General features: G+C 47.3%; 1 protein-coding gene across 1 annotated transcript in view; it reads left to right on the top strand.

Moving 5' to 3' along the window:
* The window catches only part of TENM2 (teneurin transmembrane protein 2), a 524046-nt gene that overhangs the window by 404517 nt on the left and 102043 nt on the right, over positions 1-17486 (top strand). Inside the window, exon 12 of the mRNA XM_045792137.2 lies at positions 9796-9942. Within this exon, the coding sequence (XP_045648093.2) occupies positions 9796-9942 (147 nt within the window). The remainder of the gene's footprint in view (positions 1-9795; positions 9943-17486) is intronic.

The following is a 17486-nucleotide window of genomic DNA, read 5'->3' as shown; positions in this document are numbered from 1 at the left end:
ATGTCCAGTCCTGCCTCCACCACCCACCAACTCTGCAACTTTGGCCAAGTTACTTAACTTCTCTGTGCCTCTATTTCCTCACCTGTAAAATAGGAATAATAATAGTACCTACACTATAAGATGGTTGCAACGAGGAAATGAGCTAATGCCTGAAAGGCGCATTAAAGAGTGCCAGGCAGGGGCGCCTGGGTGGCGCGGTCGTTAAGCGTCTGTCTTTGGCTCAGGGTGTGATCCCAGCGTTCTGGGATCGAGCCCCACATCAGGCTCCTCCGCTAGGAGCCTGCTTCTTCCTCTCCCACTCCCCCTGCTTGTGTTCCCTCTCTCGCTGGCTGTCTCTGTCAAATAAATAAATAAAATCCTTTAAAAAAAAAGAAAAGAAAAAAAAAGAGTGCCAGGCAAACAGACATGTCTACACGAGGGTTTGCTGTTGCTGTCGTCATTGTATTAAAAGCATCCCAAACTCCAAGAATTTAAAACCCACAGTCCTGGGGTAGGTGCTTGGCCCAGCTCTTTAAACATCTATTAGAAACAAACATTTAGTGATTTCCTTACATTTCCTAAAGTTGTGCGGCAGACAGCAACGACGACAAAATATATGGCAATCTATCACTGGCCTGATTTTACACTAGTTAGAAGAAAGCCGTCCGCCCTGCAGTAAGTAACGAGTCCGTGCCCACAGGCCTCCTAGATGTTATTTGTATTTTTATGACCCTCCTGTGGCTATAAGGATGCTCAGTGGGTGTAGAAATTGGATGGTTAAAAATAACAAATAAGAAATCAAAGTCGCGCTTTGTCCCTATTTCCATACCGGCTAGGTACCACATTCATTATTCGCCGGACAGCTGTGGGAATAAGCAACACGAGGTACAACAACTTGATTATCCTCCAAGAACCAAATTAAACCATTGGACTTTCTTATTGTCATCCCTGCCTTTGTGTGGCTCTTGTCACCCTCTTAATCTACCAACGTGCTCTATTCTACCTCGATGGGTGCTCTATTCTGTCTCTTTCAGTTGGGAGGTATCGGCTTCTTCCAAGTTGAAAGGCACGGACCTACTCCAGCCCTCCTCGACAGCCGCTGTCATCAGCTTGGTTTTGGACCCTGTGTTGCAACCAGCTGTTTCTTTTGCTTGGGGAAGTGCCATCCATCCAGGGGCTTGGGGTGTGGATGGTGGGAAGCTCTTACCTGTACCCGGCTGCTGAATAAGGGCACCGTGAAACAGCAGCGAGACCACACACGCAGTTTATGGATGCATTCATTCAACAAGTATCGTTCATGCTGGGCGCTGGGGTGGGCACTGGGAAAACAGCCATACACCACAGAGTCGGAGTCTTTGCCCTCGGGAGGCTCAGAGGCTCCCAGGATGCTGGGTGGTAAACCGCAGGTTCTCAATCTCAGCTGTACACAGGAATCTTGGGGGGAGCTCAAAAAATAAAAATACTCATGCCTGGGTCTCCGCCTCGGAGATTTTGATTTAATTGGGGTGCAGCCTAGCATCAGGATTTTTCAGAACTCTCGGCCAATTCTATTCTAATGTGCAGCCTAGGTTGAGACCCACAGCTTGAAGCAAAAGATGAATGAGCATGGAGGCGGGGAGCGCTGCAGGAGGAGAGGGTGGGCGGCACCACGACATCACTACTGGGGAGCAACCCTGGGCTGGAAGTCAGAAAGCCTTCTGAGCACATGTTGACTAATCCCAGTGTGAATGGCTTTAGCCCGAGTGCAGGGAGTGTTGTTTCGGGACAGGTATCGGCAAAAGTCCAAAAGGAGGATCCAGGCTCCGTTCTAGAACCCAGCAAAGCGGGGTGGCGGAAGCTCAGTGAGCAGCTCCTCAAGTGACATGAGTTGAGAGGGAGAAATGGGCAGGGCCTGATAGTGCAGATAATGCATCCAAGGCCCTTTTAGGGGTTCAGAACTTAATCCTAAAGTTCTCACTCAGAGCCAACGTCTGAATCCCCCAGAGGGCTGGTCAAAATGCAGATTTCCAGGACCTACCCCCAGGGGTTCTGATTCATAGGTCTGAGATGGAGCCCAAGAATGTGCATGTCTAACAAGTTCCCAGGTGACATTGATGCTGCGGGTCCCAAGACCACACTTTGAGAAGCACTGTTTCTATCTAAATCAAGGGAGAAACCCCCGGTGGATTTTCAGCAGGTTTCGACATGGTACCAGTTGGTGTTTGCCTTAGCACGTGGTGAGATTTTCCCAGCACTGGCCCACTACATCCTCCTGTGGTAGGTGAAGTGGAATAAAGGAAGGGGGTATCCCGGAGAAAGAAAGCAGGCTCCCCCAGGGGAAGCGCAGGCTTGTGTGCGGCCCTGGTTCTCCTGGGTGATAATGATTCAGTCTTGAATTCACTAAGTAATTGACATGAGCCTCCCCTCTCCCAAGAAGAGCTATCTCCAGTTACTGTCACTAAACTCTGTTTCCTTCCCCCCAACATCTTCTACTGTTTTGATAAAAAAACAAAAACAAAACAAAAACAAAAACAGAACAAATTTGTTAATAAGAACTTAAAGCCTTGAAACAGTAAAAAACAAGATGTGTCTTTTTTTTTTTTTTTAAGTTCACCATTTTCTCTGAGGCCAAGGCTAAGCCTACTGCCTTCCTTTTCCTGGGGAGACAGAGATGATGCTGGTCAGTGAGAATCCAGGTGCATCCAGGAAACGTGTAGCATGGACAGCTGGATCCAAATTTCTATCACCTCATGGAGGCTCTGCTGCTTCTGTTGCTGCTAGGGTTGAGGGGTGTGATTCCTGCCTTAGGAGCAAAAGACAAGCAGCGGACCATGGAAAGGATCACTGGCCTTCCCAGGCTTCCCCACTCAGCATCCCCCATACGCTCCCCTATGCAAACCCTCTAAGACATACAGAGGCTGTTAAAACCGAGAAAACATCTGCTTCTGAATTTTCCATGTCTTCTCTAACAAAGCAGGGGCAGCCATTCAAGCACAGGTCCGTGGCTGAGTTCGCATGCCAGTTTGTACCTAGAAACAGAGTCCCTACACAGCTCCCTCCTCCTCGCCCAGGTGAGCAAGATGGACAAGCCCTTCCGTTTTCTGGGGACCAGAATGCTTCCTTGGCAGCCAGTCTTCTAAAATTAGTTGGAGCTTTCTGCAGAGTGTCTTGAAGCACCAAATTAATTTTCGGAGTGTCTGCCACTGCTGTTTAGTATAAATGGCCACTGCACCCCTGGTGATCCCCCATCCCCGGTACCTCAGCTGTCTCCAAGTCTAAAGAGTTCTGGAATGCAGTGCAAGAACTCCATTCCATATTTCCAGTGTGTGCCTGCTTCTCAATTCCAACAATGCACAGCTCTCGCTCAGAAAACAGTGATATTTAAAAGAGTTGGGAGAGAGGGGTTCGCTAATTAAGTTAACATGCAAAAGTACAGTTCTGCCCAAGAGAGGAAGCCACCATTTATTCTACCTTCAACTCTCCTGCCCCTCAGAATCGCCCTTAGCCTCACTGGGTTTCTCCTCACTTACGCAGACCAAGTTGGCATTGCCAGGCTCTAGGATGGTGGTCATGGTGGTGGAGAGTAAGGATTTCCTAGGATGTGATGCAGTCATACACTGAGGATACCAGAGTCTTTTTTAACTTGAAAGAGGATAGGCTTGTGTTGTGTTGTGTTGTGTTGTGTTTTGTTTTCCTGGTCTGGAGGTGAGACAAAGAAATACCCTGCACTTAAGACCACCCCAGGGCAAAGCCTACCACTAACTACAATGTTTGTAACAGTAACCGTATCAGTGCAAGCTACATTAACCACATACCAAGTTCTATGCTCAAATCTTTACCTTTATCATTTCATTTAACCCCTCTGGCACCTGTATAACATATCATCATCTCTTAAGTTGTTCATTCAACAAACATTTACTGTCTGTTATATGCCGACTATTTTTCTAGACGCTGAAGCTATCTCAATGAACAAAAGAGACAAAAATCCCAGCCTTCCTGCAGGTTATATTCTACTGGGAAGGACCGTAAATAAGATTAATTTGTAAGATATATAGTTGTACAGACAGGAGTTGTACAGGAGGAAGTGGTGGAACTACCAGGTCAAGGTCACACAGACAAGAAGGGTCAGCTCTGGGTTTAATCCCAGAACTATCTGACCCCAAGCCAGGGTAAGGCTTTCCCCTTGATTCAGGAGACTTTCCATGAGGGTTTATTCCAGGATGCAGTAGCTCTCCGAGTGGTCTCTGAAGCCAAGCAGGGAAGCCTCCCTTCTCCAGCCTTCTTTGTCATCCGTCTGCATTTACATGCAGCCTGTTTTGTGTTTTCACTTGCATTTCTATCTGGGTGGGGCGTTGTCCTCTGGGCTTTTCCAAAGTGCACTTTATGTTGACTGTTACGATCCTACCTCTCTTTCCATGCCCCTCATACACTACATACCCCTTCCACCCCTTATACACGATTAGCCACTTATTTCTACCTCTAAATTGCTGCACATGGCAGAACATTCCTTGATGCTTTTTTAGAAAAGCCTTTTATGGTAATTATAGCTTTCTTCAAGCGCATTTATGCTCTCCTTTTTACTGTGCTTTAGACATTATTTTCCTCATGCCTAATTTTTGTTAAGGCAAAAAGCCTGCCTGCCTGGTAACTGTGTCATTGGAGGGGTTGTTGTTGTGGTTGGATTTTTGGCTTTTTTTACTGTTTGGAATTTTATGTGTAGGAAGTCTTGGAGATGATCGCATTTCCACTCTGCCAAAGATATTGGTCTGAGTTCAGTCAGAAATTATTCATTCATTTCCCTATTTATTGAGTATTAGCAATCCAAGAGTAAACAAGATTGACATGGCACCTGCCCTGACAGATTTACTTCACAACAAGAGTGCCCAGGGCAGCTGTTCAGTTGTACACTGCACAATTCTAGGGGCACCATTCAAATCATAGTTGATTATGTATACATTTATTACAATAATTTTCCAGCAGGTGACAGTAAAATGTCTTCAGGAATGGCTGCTACATGGACTAGCAAGTATCAAGGAGATGCTAGACAGTTGTGATACAGTGTGGTGGACAGGGTAAGATAGAGTAGGGAAGAGTAGGGTAGGGTAGGGTAGGGTAGGCTGGGATAGAATAAAGGCACCATGACAGGTATAGCTAGCCTGGATCTGGGAGCTTTAGAAAGACTTCCTGGAGGTGACTTCTGAGCAGGGATCTAAAGGATGAGTTGAAGCTAGGCAGATGAGGACGGAGAAGAGGAAAGACTGAAAAGCTTTGATCTGACCAAAGCCTAAAGTGGTACTGAGATGGGCTGACATAAGAACCAGTTCACATAAGGTCTGTAAGCAGGTGAAAGACTTCAGGCTCTCCCCTGGGGCCAATGGAAAGCTGTGGAAGTGTTTTGAGCAGTGTCTTGAACAGAGAGAAATGGATGATGATGCAAGACTGGAGGCAGGGAGGCCAGTGAGGAGGCTTTCACAAGAGTCCAGAGCAAAGATGAGGAGGCTTGGGTTAATGCAGTGGCACTGGGGGTGGGAGCAGAGGGCAGATTCCAGAGATATTTAGGAGGAAGGACAGGTAAGACTTCTTAAGAGAAAAATCAGGCATGAATTGTTTGTTGACTAGATACAAGAGATAAGAGAGGTGGTGGAGGGCAGGGGAGTATATTAAAAATGACTCCAAGGCTTTAGTCTTGAGCGTTAAAGTACATGGAGCTGCCATTCCTTGATCAAGGGATCCAAGTTGGGGGAAAGAGGGTAAAGAGGCCAAATTCTCTTGAGTTTGAGATGCTTGTTAGCAAACAGAGATGTTGAGATGCAAGCTGGAGTCCAGGTCTAGACGTCAAAGGGCTAGAGATGAAGATTCAGGAGTCGTTGGAATATAAGGGTGTGTTTGGGTTGGGTTTTTTTAATTCCAAATTTCTGCCTCAGGTCTAATTTTTATCGAGGCAAAAAACCTGCCTACCTAATAACTGTGTTGATGGATTTTTTTTTTTTTTTAGTGGTTGAAATTCTGTGTGTAGAAGTCTTAGAAACTATACCATTTCCACCCTTCCAAAGGCATTGGAAGTCTGATAGAACCAGCCCAAGACATCACTGATGCCCTTGAAAGTTCTCTTTTGATCTTTGAAAAGGAGGTCCCACTGTCTTCTCATGCCTCTCAGGAGAGTTTATAGATAAGGCAGGCTGAAGTGATCTGGCACAACCTTATTGAACATTCATTCAAGCATCTGCAATGTACCTGACACAAGGCCAGCCCCTGCGATCCAACAGCAAACAAGGAACTCTCAGGTTTCATGGAGTTTGAGGTCTAGGGCAAGGTTTCTCAATCTCGGCACTATTGACATTTGGGGCTGTATCGTTGTTATGGGGACTGTCCTGTGCTCTGTGGGATGTTGAGCAGTACCCCTGACCTCTATGCACAAGATGTCAATAGCATCCTCCCTGACTTGTGATCATCAAAAATGTCTCCAGACCTTACCAAATGTCCCCTAGAAGAAGAAAAGGGAAATAACTAGCCTCACTTGAGAATCCCTAGTCTAGGGTCATGGGAGAACCTGAGGTCTCCAGATAACCAGCTATCAAGCTGTGCAAAGAACCAAAAGCTGTGCCTTCCCACCTTCTGTATCAGTGACCTCAGGGAGAGACATGCAAGGAAATCAGCAGTGCTAGCCTGAAATCCAGAAGGCTCCACATAGGAGACTTCTTGGATCCCCAAGTATGAGCCCATCAACCCAATCCAACTTCATTTGTAGGATCCTGTCCAGAGAAAGTTGCCACCTGACGCCCATTTGCCCTCCAGACTAATTACTTCCTACATTCTGTTCTTCCTTAAGCAGAAGCTGGCTTTGCACTTTACAAACGCAACCAATCACCTCCTCAGAAGGCCACCAGCAGAACACACTTGTGCGGGGCGGGGGGGCGGGGGGTAGCTTGGGGTTGCCTAGCAACACCACGCACCTGCCAAGGCTACTTTCCTCCTCTTCAGGCTAAAAGCAAAGTCCTGTCCATTAATTCCCAGCTCCCTGAAACTTCTCAGAGATTTGCCAGCTTCCCACTGTTCATGTTTTTATCTTCCTCATATGATGTGGAGAAAACCTGCTACTGCGGTCTGTTTATCTCACTTCAGTGGGTTGGGGGAAGAAAAAAAATCAAGAGAGAAAGAGAAGGGGGGAGAAAAAGCTTCATTTCAATCTAAGAGCACAGATATTTTGAGTGCATATCTCTGACTGACATGCTAGTGTTCTTTGCAAATTTAAATTTTATGTAGTAGACGTGGGTTTCCTATACAATGAGGCTTCTGTTGAGGCTTTGGGCATGATTTTAGTCAAACATGAGACCTCAAAGTGGCTAAATAACAAAGCACATATAATAGATGGCATGCTGAGCAAATGTTGCGAGGTCTGTCATTTAGTGTATTCCGTGTGATCCATTCAACCAAAACTCTTCTGGTAGAAATTGTAAAGCTGGAGGTGGCTGGAGGTTGGAGATAGACTCTTTTCCTTGAGAACCTCTGAAATGTCCCTTGGGCTTTTCCTACTGAGTTTCATTTTGCTCCTGGAGAAATGTTTATGGTTTTTCTCTGAAACTGGGGATGGCTTCAACTCCCCGAACACTCACAGTATGAAGGAGGGGAATGTCACTGTTTCTCCAGGCAGGGCCCAGCGGGGGGCAGGGGGCGTGGTCACCTCCTTGGTAAGGAAAGGAATGGAAGCGTGAATCTGGGCATCTGGGCTCCTTAAGAATAGGTGTGAACGCCAGCAAGCCTTTCTTGGGGTATGCAAACCTTTCTTGGGGTATGCAAACACTTAGGCTTCGTTTGCACCCTGGATTTAGTGCTGGGCTACGCAGCCAAAGAAAACAGGTTCTCTGGTAACAGTCTCCTGCTTTCTCCTCTCACGACAGCTCAGCTTCCTTACAGAGACTTGTCCACAGAAAACTTCTCCTCTTTCGCTTACCCTCTTCTCTCAGGGCCTCACCCATACCATATTCTAGAGGGGATGGGAGGGACCAAGCGTTCAAAAGTAAGACACCTTAAATAAGTACATTTCAACTCACTTTCAGACCCTCCAGACCTTTCTTCCTATAAATTCCCCACCACTGCCACATGCGCAAATTAGGTTTTTGGCATTCTCATAAGGGGTACTCGAGAGAAAAGAACAAGACGGCAGGCGAAAGCCTCTGGAACACTGGAGGGAGAAGTAAGGGGAGATACACAGTTTTGACTCAGAAGATTTGGACCAGAAGTGGGGTGCCTGGGTAGCGCAGTCGTTAAGCGTCTGCCTTCGGCTCAGGGCGTGATCCTGGCGTTGCAGGATCGAGTCCCACATCGGGCTCCTCGGCTGGGAGCCTGCTTCTTCCTCTCCCTCTCCCCTGCTGTATTCCCTCTCTCGCTGGCTGTCTCTCTCTCTCACATAAATAAATAAAATCTTAAAAAAAAAAAAAAAGATTTGGACCAGAATGGTTTCAAATCAATTATGTCCATCATTGCAAAGCTATTCATCCCCCCACCACAGCCCAGTCCACTTCGTGTAGTTTAAAAAAAAAATACACAGATAGAACTGGAGATAGACATGGTGACAGAGGGGGAGACAGAATTAAAGATAGATATTCAGGGAAGTTACTTTCTGGCGACAATGACATTAATAGCCATTTGGGGTCTATTTAAATGAAGTAAGAAAACACACCTAGATTGCGCAACTCTGTAAATTTGCTAGAAGTCCCTGCATTGTGCACTTAAAACAGGTGAATTTTATGGTATGTAAATTATGGCTCAATAAAGCTGTTAAAGGAAAAATGAAAACATATCCAGGAATTCTTGCCAGCAGCTAGGTTTTGTGAGGGTGGCAACATGCTACGAATTCTGTGCTACTCTCTGCGTCTTCTAGAGGGTGACAGGGACTCTGCTGGGGAGACTTTCCCACCCCGCTTTAGTGCCCCCGCCACCCTTTCTCGGCTCCCCACACCCACGCTCCTGGGGCCCCAGGTCAGAAGGGTGGTAGCTGCTGTTGTTTTAGGTGCCGGAGCAATTAGGGAATTAGGCAGACTGCTGATTTCATACTTCTCCCCACCCCCAAAAAAGAGGAAAGAAAGAAAAGGTTACCATAAAATAACAGTTACTCGAACACCACCTCATTCCTCGTGCACATACACATGTTTCGGGTTTCCCCATTCACGGCATTAAGTACCTACTCCTTCCAGGGCCCTCCGACTTGGCAATATTTTTAAATCATGCTGTATATAGGTTGAGTGATAAACAGCCAACATTTTAAAGTGCCCCTTAAAACTAAATATTACAGAAATATGAAAATAGCCCAGCAGAACCATCCAGTTCTTCGTCATAGGAAGCTTGTGATAATCATATATAAATATACCCTCATAATTCTGAAAGATGGAGGGCGCTTTGCCTCCGTCCTGGGTTGATAGGGAATTTCCTGTCTTCTGCAGAAAGTACTTCTTAAAAAAAAAAAAGAAAGAAAAGATTTTTTTTTTTTTTCTGAGGTAGCCTCAATCTTGAGCTACTGGCTGGAAATTACAGCCTACCTAGGCTTGTAAGCTCAGAGCTGGTTTAGTTTTCTGGAATATTCCCCACTTTGGGAAGGTTGCCTCAGACCCCTTCACATAGGTCAGTGTCATTGGGGATCCCCTGCATCTGGGACCCCACTCTGTCTTGCAACTGCATGCATTGCCTGCTTCCCTGACTCTTTCGAAGGCAGGCACGGGCCCCACTCTGAGGCTGGCCCAGTGGCTGCCCTGCGGCCTTGCTCCCCCTTTGCATGGCTCCCCTGCTGCCCCAGCGCGGCCTCGCGCCCCTCCTTCTCATCCTCTCCATTTCTCCAACCAGATGGCTGCCCCGATTTGTGCAACGGCAACGGGAGATGCACACTGGGTCAGAACAGCTGGCAGTGTGTCTGCCAGACCGGCTGGAGAGGGCCCGGATGCAACGTTGCCATGGAAACCTCCTGTGCTGATAACAAGGATAATGAGGGAGGTGAGCAAGCGTCTTCTCATTCCCAGCCCCTCAAGAGCAGAGCATTGTGTATACTTCCATCGTGAGTCATTTTTCCTGAAAGACCTCCCCTATACTATTGTCAAATGCTGTTGTAACATTTCTTTTGAAGCAAATGCAACAGAGGACGGGCGTCGTTGGGCCAGTGGGGTTCCTGGAGACAAGGGCTGGAGGCACTGGGGTTTGATGCTGGTTTGGATTCTCAAGTACCCACGCCACAAAAAGGTGGCTGGGCCCTGGCTCTGCCTCTGGGCGCCCGTTCCTGCCTGAGCCTTCGGGGCTGGGGGTTACAAACGAATCGATGGCGGTGATCACAGTATGTGTTTCACGCTGCACTCAGACATCTCAGGCAATCCCTTCATCCTTACGACCCTTCGAGATGTTACTTTACAAATGAGGAAACTGAGGCTTAGACCACAGTTAAGTAACTGTTTTAAGAGAAGTCAACCACCAATAGTAAAATTGCGACCCAGACCCAGATCTGACTCCAAAGTCCACGTTCCAACCAGTGGCTGGCAAACCGCAGCCTGTTGGCCACATCCAATCCACTGCCTGGTTTTAGATGAGCTAAAAAAAAAAATGGTTTTTCTACTTCTAAAGTCAAGGGGGGGACCTAAAGAACAACAATATTTCAAGATATGGGCAAGCTGGGTGGAATTCAAATTTCAGTGTTTACTTATCAAGTTTTATTGGAAAATAACAATGCCTGTCGGTTTGTTTCATCCTCAAAGACAGCTTTGAGGAGTTGGACAGAGACCACGTGGCTGATAAAGCCTAAAATATTTACTCTCTGACCCTTTATAGGACATTTGCCAATCCCTGTTCTGAACCTCTCGACTGGAGTTTCCTGTGTTATTCTCTGATGGAGTGCTAAGATTCAGGGGCTAAATGGGGTTGCGGTAGCGTACGGGCTGTGTGACCTACTCAGTAACATTAGTACAGCTGTGTGACCTACTCCTGCCAAATTTACTAGCTGGTCAGAATTCCCTCAGAGCAGAAGTTGGTTCGGGGTGTAAGAGGATCCACACATCCAGCTGTTTGATTTAATAAAAATGTGTCTAGTCCCACTCTGTCAATCCCTGTGCCCTGAGACTACCAGCTCGTGCCCTCACGGCCCCAGGAGATCGGCTTAGGTAGTGTCCAGAAAGGGGCCAAATCTGTCAGGGTGATGGATGAAAGTGTTAGATACTCTACTTTTATTCTTCCTCATCCTCTTAATAGACACTTGCAATTTCCATAATCTGTTATTGCTGTTATACTTGTATGTAATGTGTAAATAAGCAAATGAACATAGAATAGGAGTACACCAGTCAAAAAAGTTTATAGACCTGATGTAATTTGCAGAGCTCCCATTCATTCATTTAGCTTCCTGAAACAGAGCCAAAATAGAAGCCACTTTAATTCATTTTTGAATGAAGTGAGCCATCACTGCATATATCCATTTTTTTTTTCCAAGAGAGACAGTCAAAATCGCATTACTTCTCCTGATAAGGTTCCGTTTTTGCCTCTGGTCCCTGGTGATTTCACCTCGCAAAGTGGTTGCTTCCAGATCAGCTCCCTTCCTCTTCCAGAAAGGAGCTGCTGTCCTGGCTCCCTTCCCCACTGCAGGTGTCAGCCGCCGAAAGCATAGCAAATGGCTGGAATGCTGCACACAGGGGAAGGGGACTGACTCAGTCCCCCCAACACGCCCTGCACCATCTCCATCGCTCTCCACCAGCCCTACTGCTGATGGCAGCTCCTTTCTGGAGAAAACCCAACTCCTGACATAGTAGAACGGGAGGAGGCGTGAGAGGTGCTCTGGGTCCGGGCCTGAGGACTGCACTGCAGGCACACACAGCCTGGGGTCCCTCCTGGTGGGCAGAGGCAGAGCGTGGGGAAGGCAAGGCACAAAAGCAAACGAGGCCCTGATTATGCTAAAGACAATAATGGCCTTGTTATGGGAACTATTAAAGCGAACCTCCCAAGGAAGTAATTAGCCACCAGGAAAAAAAGGCTCTGCACAGTGTTTATAAAAAGAAACTCCCAGTTAATTCAGAGTTGCTTATGTCAGGTGAGAGAGGTAGACACGGAGTGTCTCTCACCTGGTGTAAGCAATTCACAATTAACCGGGTTCTTTTTTTGGAGGAGATTCCTCAGTGCACAGTATCCTTTTTATGGTTAATTACTTCCCTAGGAGGTGCGCTAAGTGCTTTGCTGTTTATTGATAAATATTAAAGCGGCTCCTCGTCAACTCCAGATCCAGTCCTACAGCACACTAATTAGATCACTTTTTTGTTTGTTTTGGTGGGGGTAGCGGTTCTGCCCCAGGCTCTTTCCTGCTTGGGGAGTTCGCAGGCAGGGCTGTGTGGTTTCTGAACCTGACAGTAGGTCAGAGGAGGCGCCCGGGCAGAGCCTGAATGTCGGCCCCGGGGATCAGCTGCACTGAACACATTCGTTATGAGCCCCATGAATGGGGAGATAATAGAGTGCTCTTCCAAAGTGATCTGGAAGAGGCAAATCGTTTTTTCATCTGGGAACACTCTACGTTAAAAAAAAAAAAAAAAACTCAGTTTAAAGTGATAGATATTTTTTATTTTAAACTGAGATAGATATAGATACAAATATGGATACAGATATTTGAAGCCCTTACCAGCCTTTTTCAGCCTGGGTTCCTCTGGGAGAGAATTAAGCCCTGGTGCCTTGTGGCCACTAGCAGCTCAGAAACTGTAGCTTACAGCAAAACCACCTGGAGGGCTTGATTAAACACAAATTGCTAAACCTTTTCCCCCAGAATTTTGGATTCCGCAGGCGTGGGGCGGGGTGCAAGAATTTTAATTTCGAGGAAATTTCCAGGTAATGCGGAGGCAGGTTCTCTTTGAGAACCACTGTCCTGAGACATTCATTATATGCAATGAATTGACTTGTCTCCTATGCACGGAGAATGGTACCAGCTAAGTGCCTTCCTTAGAAGACCTGAGAACATTTTCGCTCAAGCATTTTCTGCATTCCGTGGTGCGCCGCTGAGAAGCCCTGTTGGAAAAAGCTGCCTACGAATATCCCCCCAAAACGGTTTATGCCAGTTCCCTACCTTCTAAATCCCATCCCTTTCAAAGTCGCCCAACAACCCCCAGCCATGTGACCACTAACTTAACCTCAGGGAGCAATGGCTGGGGCTGAAGGGGCAAGTTCTCCCTGCCATTGCCCCTGGGAGGTAGGCCCGGTTCAGACAGACCTGCCAGCAAGCAGACTGCCTTTTTAATCGTGAGAGATCTTCACTTGAACTGCTCACCCCAATTTGAAAAAGAAGAGACTCAAAGAAATATTTTTGCTTACAGAAGACAAACACCAGCTCATTAAAGTCTGAGGATACACACAACATGTGCATCGAGTGACAGGCAGATAATATTTAATTATCACCACCAAGACAGAGGTGTGAGATTTAGTTCAGCACAGCCAGGGGTAGGAGAAAGGGTGTAGATTTCCTCTAAAAGTGGGAACCTCGAGGTGGGGAAGCGTTGTTAGACCGTCTGGCCTGGAAAGACAGGCCTTACTCCTTCCCCACAGGCCTTTATCACCCAGAACTTAGAGTCAGGAGCCCCAGCCCTCTGTCTGTACAAAGCCCAGCTCCCATCATTTCAAGCCAGCCTGGGAGTCTGAGGTCGCATGGAATCCTGGCAGATGCTCTCTCCTGTCTGTGGGTGGAGGCCTGGAGTGGGGCAGGTAGGAAAAAGCCCTCCTGTGCTGAGCTTGTCCACGGTCAATGGTGCGTCACATCCTGACTATATTAGCGAGCTGTCTGCGTCTCCCTCCGTGGCGTTAACATAGCACTGAAAGTTAGACTCTTGTTCCTTCTCCTGTCACTTCTCTGGTTGCTCAGGTGACACTGTCACACCATGATGGTGAAGAGCCTGGGCTCAGGAAGCAGTCTTTGTGTCCCACTTCTGTGAGTAACTTGACTCCTCAAAGTCTCAGTTTTCTTGTCTGTGAAATAGGCGTGATGATGCCGGCTGCATTAGCAGGTGTGAGGGTTCACTGACGAAACGTACGCGGGACATTTTACCAGGTGCCATGTTCATGGGGTGCCCTCACGTGCTGCTTGCTGCCAGCTTTAATGTTATTGGTGGTAACGTTGCTGTTGCTTCTAGAATGGATGCTGAGGCCACATAGATGGAGCCCAACCGGTAGTTTTCCCACAGTCCATAACCACCGAGGTTCTAACCAGTGCTTATCAAGCTTCAGCTTTGCATAACCTCCCCGGGTGGTTTATCAAGTGTTTACTGAGGGTTTGCTAAATGTTAGACATTGGAAATAGGCCTTTGGAAATACTAGGACAAACATGAAGCATGTCCGCAAAGGGCTCACATCCATCTGAAGAGAGAAGATGTGTACCACATTTTTATCATTCTTACAGTCAGGGCGGACAGGGTGGAAGGCCTTCCTTCCATGGGAGCGTAGAGAGGCGACTGTCATGGAGTGTGGGTGTCGGCCAGAGGACAGGAAAGAAAGCTCATCAGCACATTGAGCCCAACGTCCTCAGTATCTCTCCTGGGAGAGTACTCAAAGCCACCGACCTGTGTGGTCAGTAACCCCTGTGGGGGCTCTTCCGCCCACCAGCAGCTTCTACACTTCTCTCCCTAATTGAAGGCCTCACGACAGTCTTTCCCAGCCCACCTCCATCTGCGAAGTTTGGTTCCTTGTTTTGCTCCAAAGGAGGCTGCCTTGGGTTAAGATATGTGGATGCTGGCCTGAGTTCCAGGCACTCCAGCCAGGTCTAAATGAGGAGAAATAACACTGGAGTCTGTCCAAAGCACTTGGAACGGAGGAAGCCCACCCCTTGCCCACGGCCTCCTCCCCCTTTCCCCATCCCATAACCGTCCAAATTGGTTTGACATGATTCAGGGATGCTATTCCGGCATTTATCTCAATTGTTAATTAATAACACCTTGTCTGTGCATTTAGCAGAGCCAAGCTCAGGACTTCAGGGACTCTGGAAGAGTTGTAGTTCTCAAGTCCAAATAGTCCCATTTCTTCATCCAATGAGAGAGAAAGCTTGGGGAACCCATTGTAAATGCCTTGATTAATGTGTGCAAATCATGTTGCTGGATTGGTTGGGTGGGAGACAGCTTAGAAGTGCAACATTGCTCTATTAATTGGGTTGGATGAGGATTCCCCTTGCAGTCCAAAGACCTTGTGGCAAATGTAGCTGGAGCCATAAACAGAGTCCCCAATTAGCTCCCAGAGAGGAAAGCAATACATCTAATGCTTACGAGGGAAATGTGGCCTTGAGGCCACTGCCAGCTGGCCAGGCACTGGGTCTCTCTTCCTTGGGAGGGAAGCAGAACTAACCCCCACTGAGGACCACATGGCCACAGGGGGCTGAAATTATTCTGGAGCTTCCAGTATATTTGACTCGAGGCTCTTCCTTTGAGGAAACTGAGGGTTGGGGGTCCGTTTTCTGTTGAGGTTTAAAAAAAAAGAAGAAGGTAGAATTCATTCTTTATCGCACATAAAAACTAGAAGCAGTGAGACCACTGAGAGCTTACATGCCCCACGCCCTGTTCTGAGCTCGGTATGCATCTGGGTAATGGGATAGGCAACCAGCGAGGGGCAACTCTGCTGCTGCCCCTGCCCCATGATTTCCGCTCCTCCACACACAGCCTGAGAGAGAGCTCTGAATCGTAAATCAGATCATGCCATGCCCTCAAAGGGCTTCCCGTATAGTTAAAATCGAAATCAAATGTTTTGCCTTGGCCTAGAGCGCCTTCTGTGACGTGCCCCTTCCTCCTCTCTCTCGCCCGTCCCCGCCACCCTCCACAGCAGCTCTGCTGCACCCACTCCCGCCAGCCCCTCGTCCTCCCACGCTGAGCTTAGCTGGACCTCAGGGCCCTTGCCGATCCAGGGCCGGAAATGCTCTGACCTGGGCATCTGGCATGACCAGCTCCTTGCCGCCATTTTCCATTCTCAGCTCAAACAACCCTCCCCAAAGAGGCCTGTGGTGACCTACCCCGGTCTCTCCCACATCACCCTGTGGTGTTTCCTTCACGGCAAATGTCGCACTCCTAAATTATCCCATCTGTATCTTCTTGGTATGTTGTCCGTCACAGAGGACATAGACGTTCTATGAATCTGTCTCTTCATAGTTTTTCCATGTCACAGGTAAGGATAGAGAGGCTGGAGAAGGTAATGTTCAAAATGGGCTTCCAGCTACCCACTATGATAGACCCCTGGCTACTTTAAAGGCAGAAGCTCATTTCTTCTCAAACACTAACAAAATTTGGAGACTGTTTCCGAAGAAAGTTCAGACAAGTACAGAATTGTTGTTGTTGTTGTAAAGAAGCCTCAGGAAAGGTCACCTCAAACATAGAACTTGCCCACTGAAGACCTTCTCACAGTAAATGCGTTTGACCATGGAATTTGTTGGGGGGGGAGAGGGTGTTTAAAGTTCATGAGTTTACCTAACATCACACCTTCAGTCTTTCCTAATCAAGTTTTTAGTAGTTTAAATGATGATTAAGTGTCTCTTAAGGGATTATATTTTTCCCTGATTAGATGACAGATCAAATATTCATCATAAAATCATGATTAAAATGCATAATTTGCAAAAAAAAAAGTTAATTTAAGTCACCGTGGACTTATTTTAGGGAATTAAAGGATCAAAACACAGATTTCACTGGTGGCAAAGAGTTAATATTTATTTCCTTATGTTGGCTTCCGGTATTTTTGCGTTGGCCAGAGAAATGCCTCGACTGTAGCGAGTACCACCTTGGTTCCTGTGACCAGCTTTTGAATAAAGGTTCAAGGGACCTGGTGCCAGGATTAGCTCTTTCGCTCCCACAGCCCTCCCCTCAGTCCAGACCAGTGGTTCTCTACCGGGAGCAACTTTACTCTCCAAGAGGGACATTTAGCAATGTCAGGAGACATCTTATGAGTCACAGCAGGAGGAAGAAAGGAGATGTTACTGGCATCTAGTGGGTAGAGGCCCAGGAAGCTGCTAAAAATCCTATGTACACAGGACAACCCCCACAACAAAGAATAATTGGGCCCAAAATGTCAATAACGCCAAGATCGAGAAATCTGGTGTAAGTATTAACATCTCCTAGGAACATATCTGAGGGGTCCAGAGTTCCAGAGCAGGGAATGTCTTTGGCTTGATGTCAGGGGCCTGATGCATCGAGCACTTACTAAAACTGGCCCCCATTGCCCAAATAAATCAGGGCAAGAGCCCTAAGAGCCTCTTAGCCTCCTTTACCTAGAGGCAGATAGTAAGGGCCAGACAAGCAGAGTGGCTGACCCAGGCCCCACAGCTAAAATGCAGCCATGCCAGGACTCAGACCCAAGTCAAGAGCCTTCCTCGTGGACCCCTCGTAGCAGCTGACTATTGTGTCCGGGATCTGAGCGGGGCAACCTGTGAGTGCTTAACACCCGCAGCCCCTCAGAAACGCGAATTCGGCAGCATTCTGAAAAATAGCATTGGCGTTAGCTTCCCCCCCGCCCCCCATTTTGGATTTGGAATGCATTTTTGCCACAAAGTGCTTATGCGCTGGAAT

The sequence above is a fragment of the Ursus americanus genome, chromosome 15, assembly GCF_024610735.1.
Source record: "Ursus americanus isolate L20-20 chromosome 15, mUrsAme1.1.p, whole genome shotgun sequence".
Taxonomy (NCBI): domain Eukaryota; kingdom Metazoa; phylum Chordata; class Mammalia; order Carnivora; family Ursidae; genus Ursus; species Ursus americanus.
This window is presented reverse-complemented; position numbering and strand designations above follow the sequence as displayed.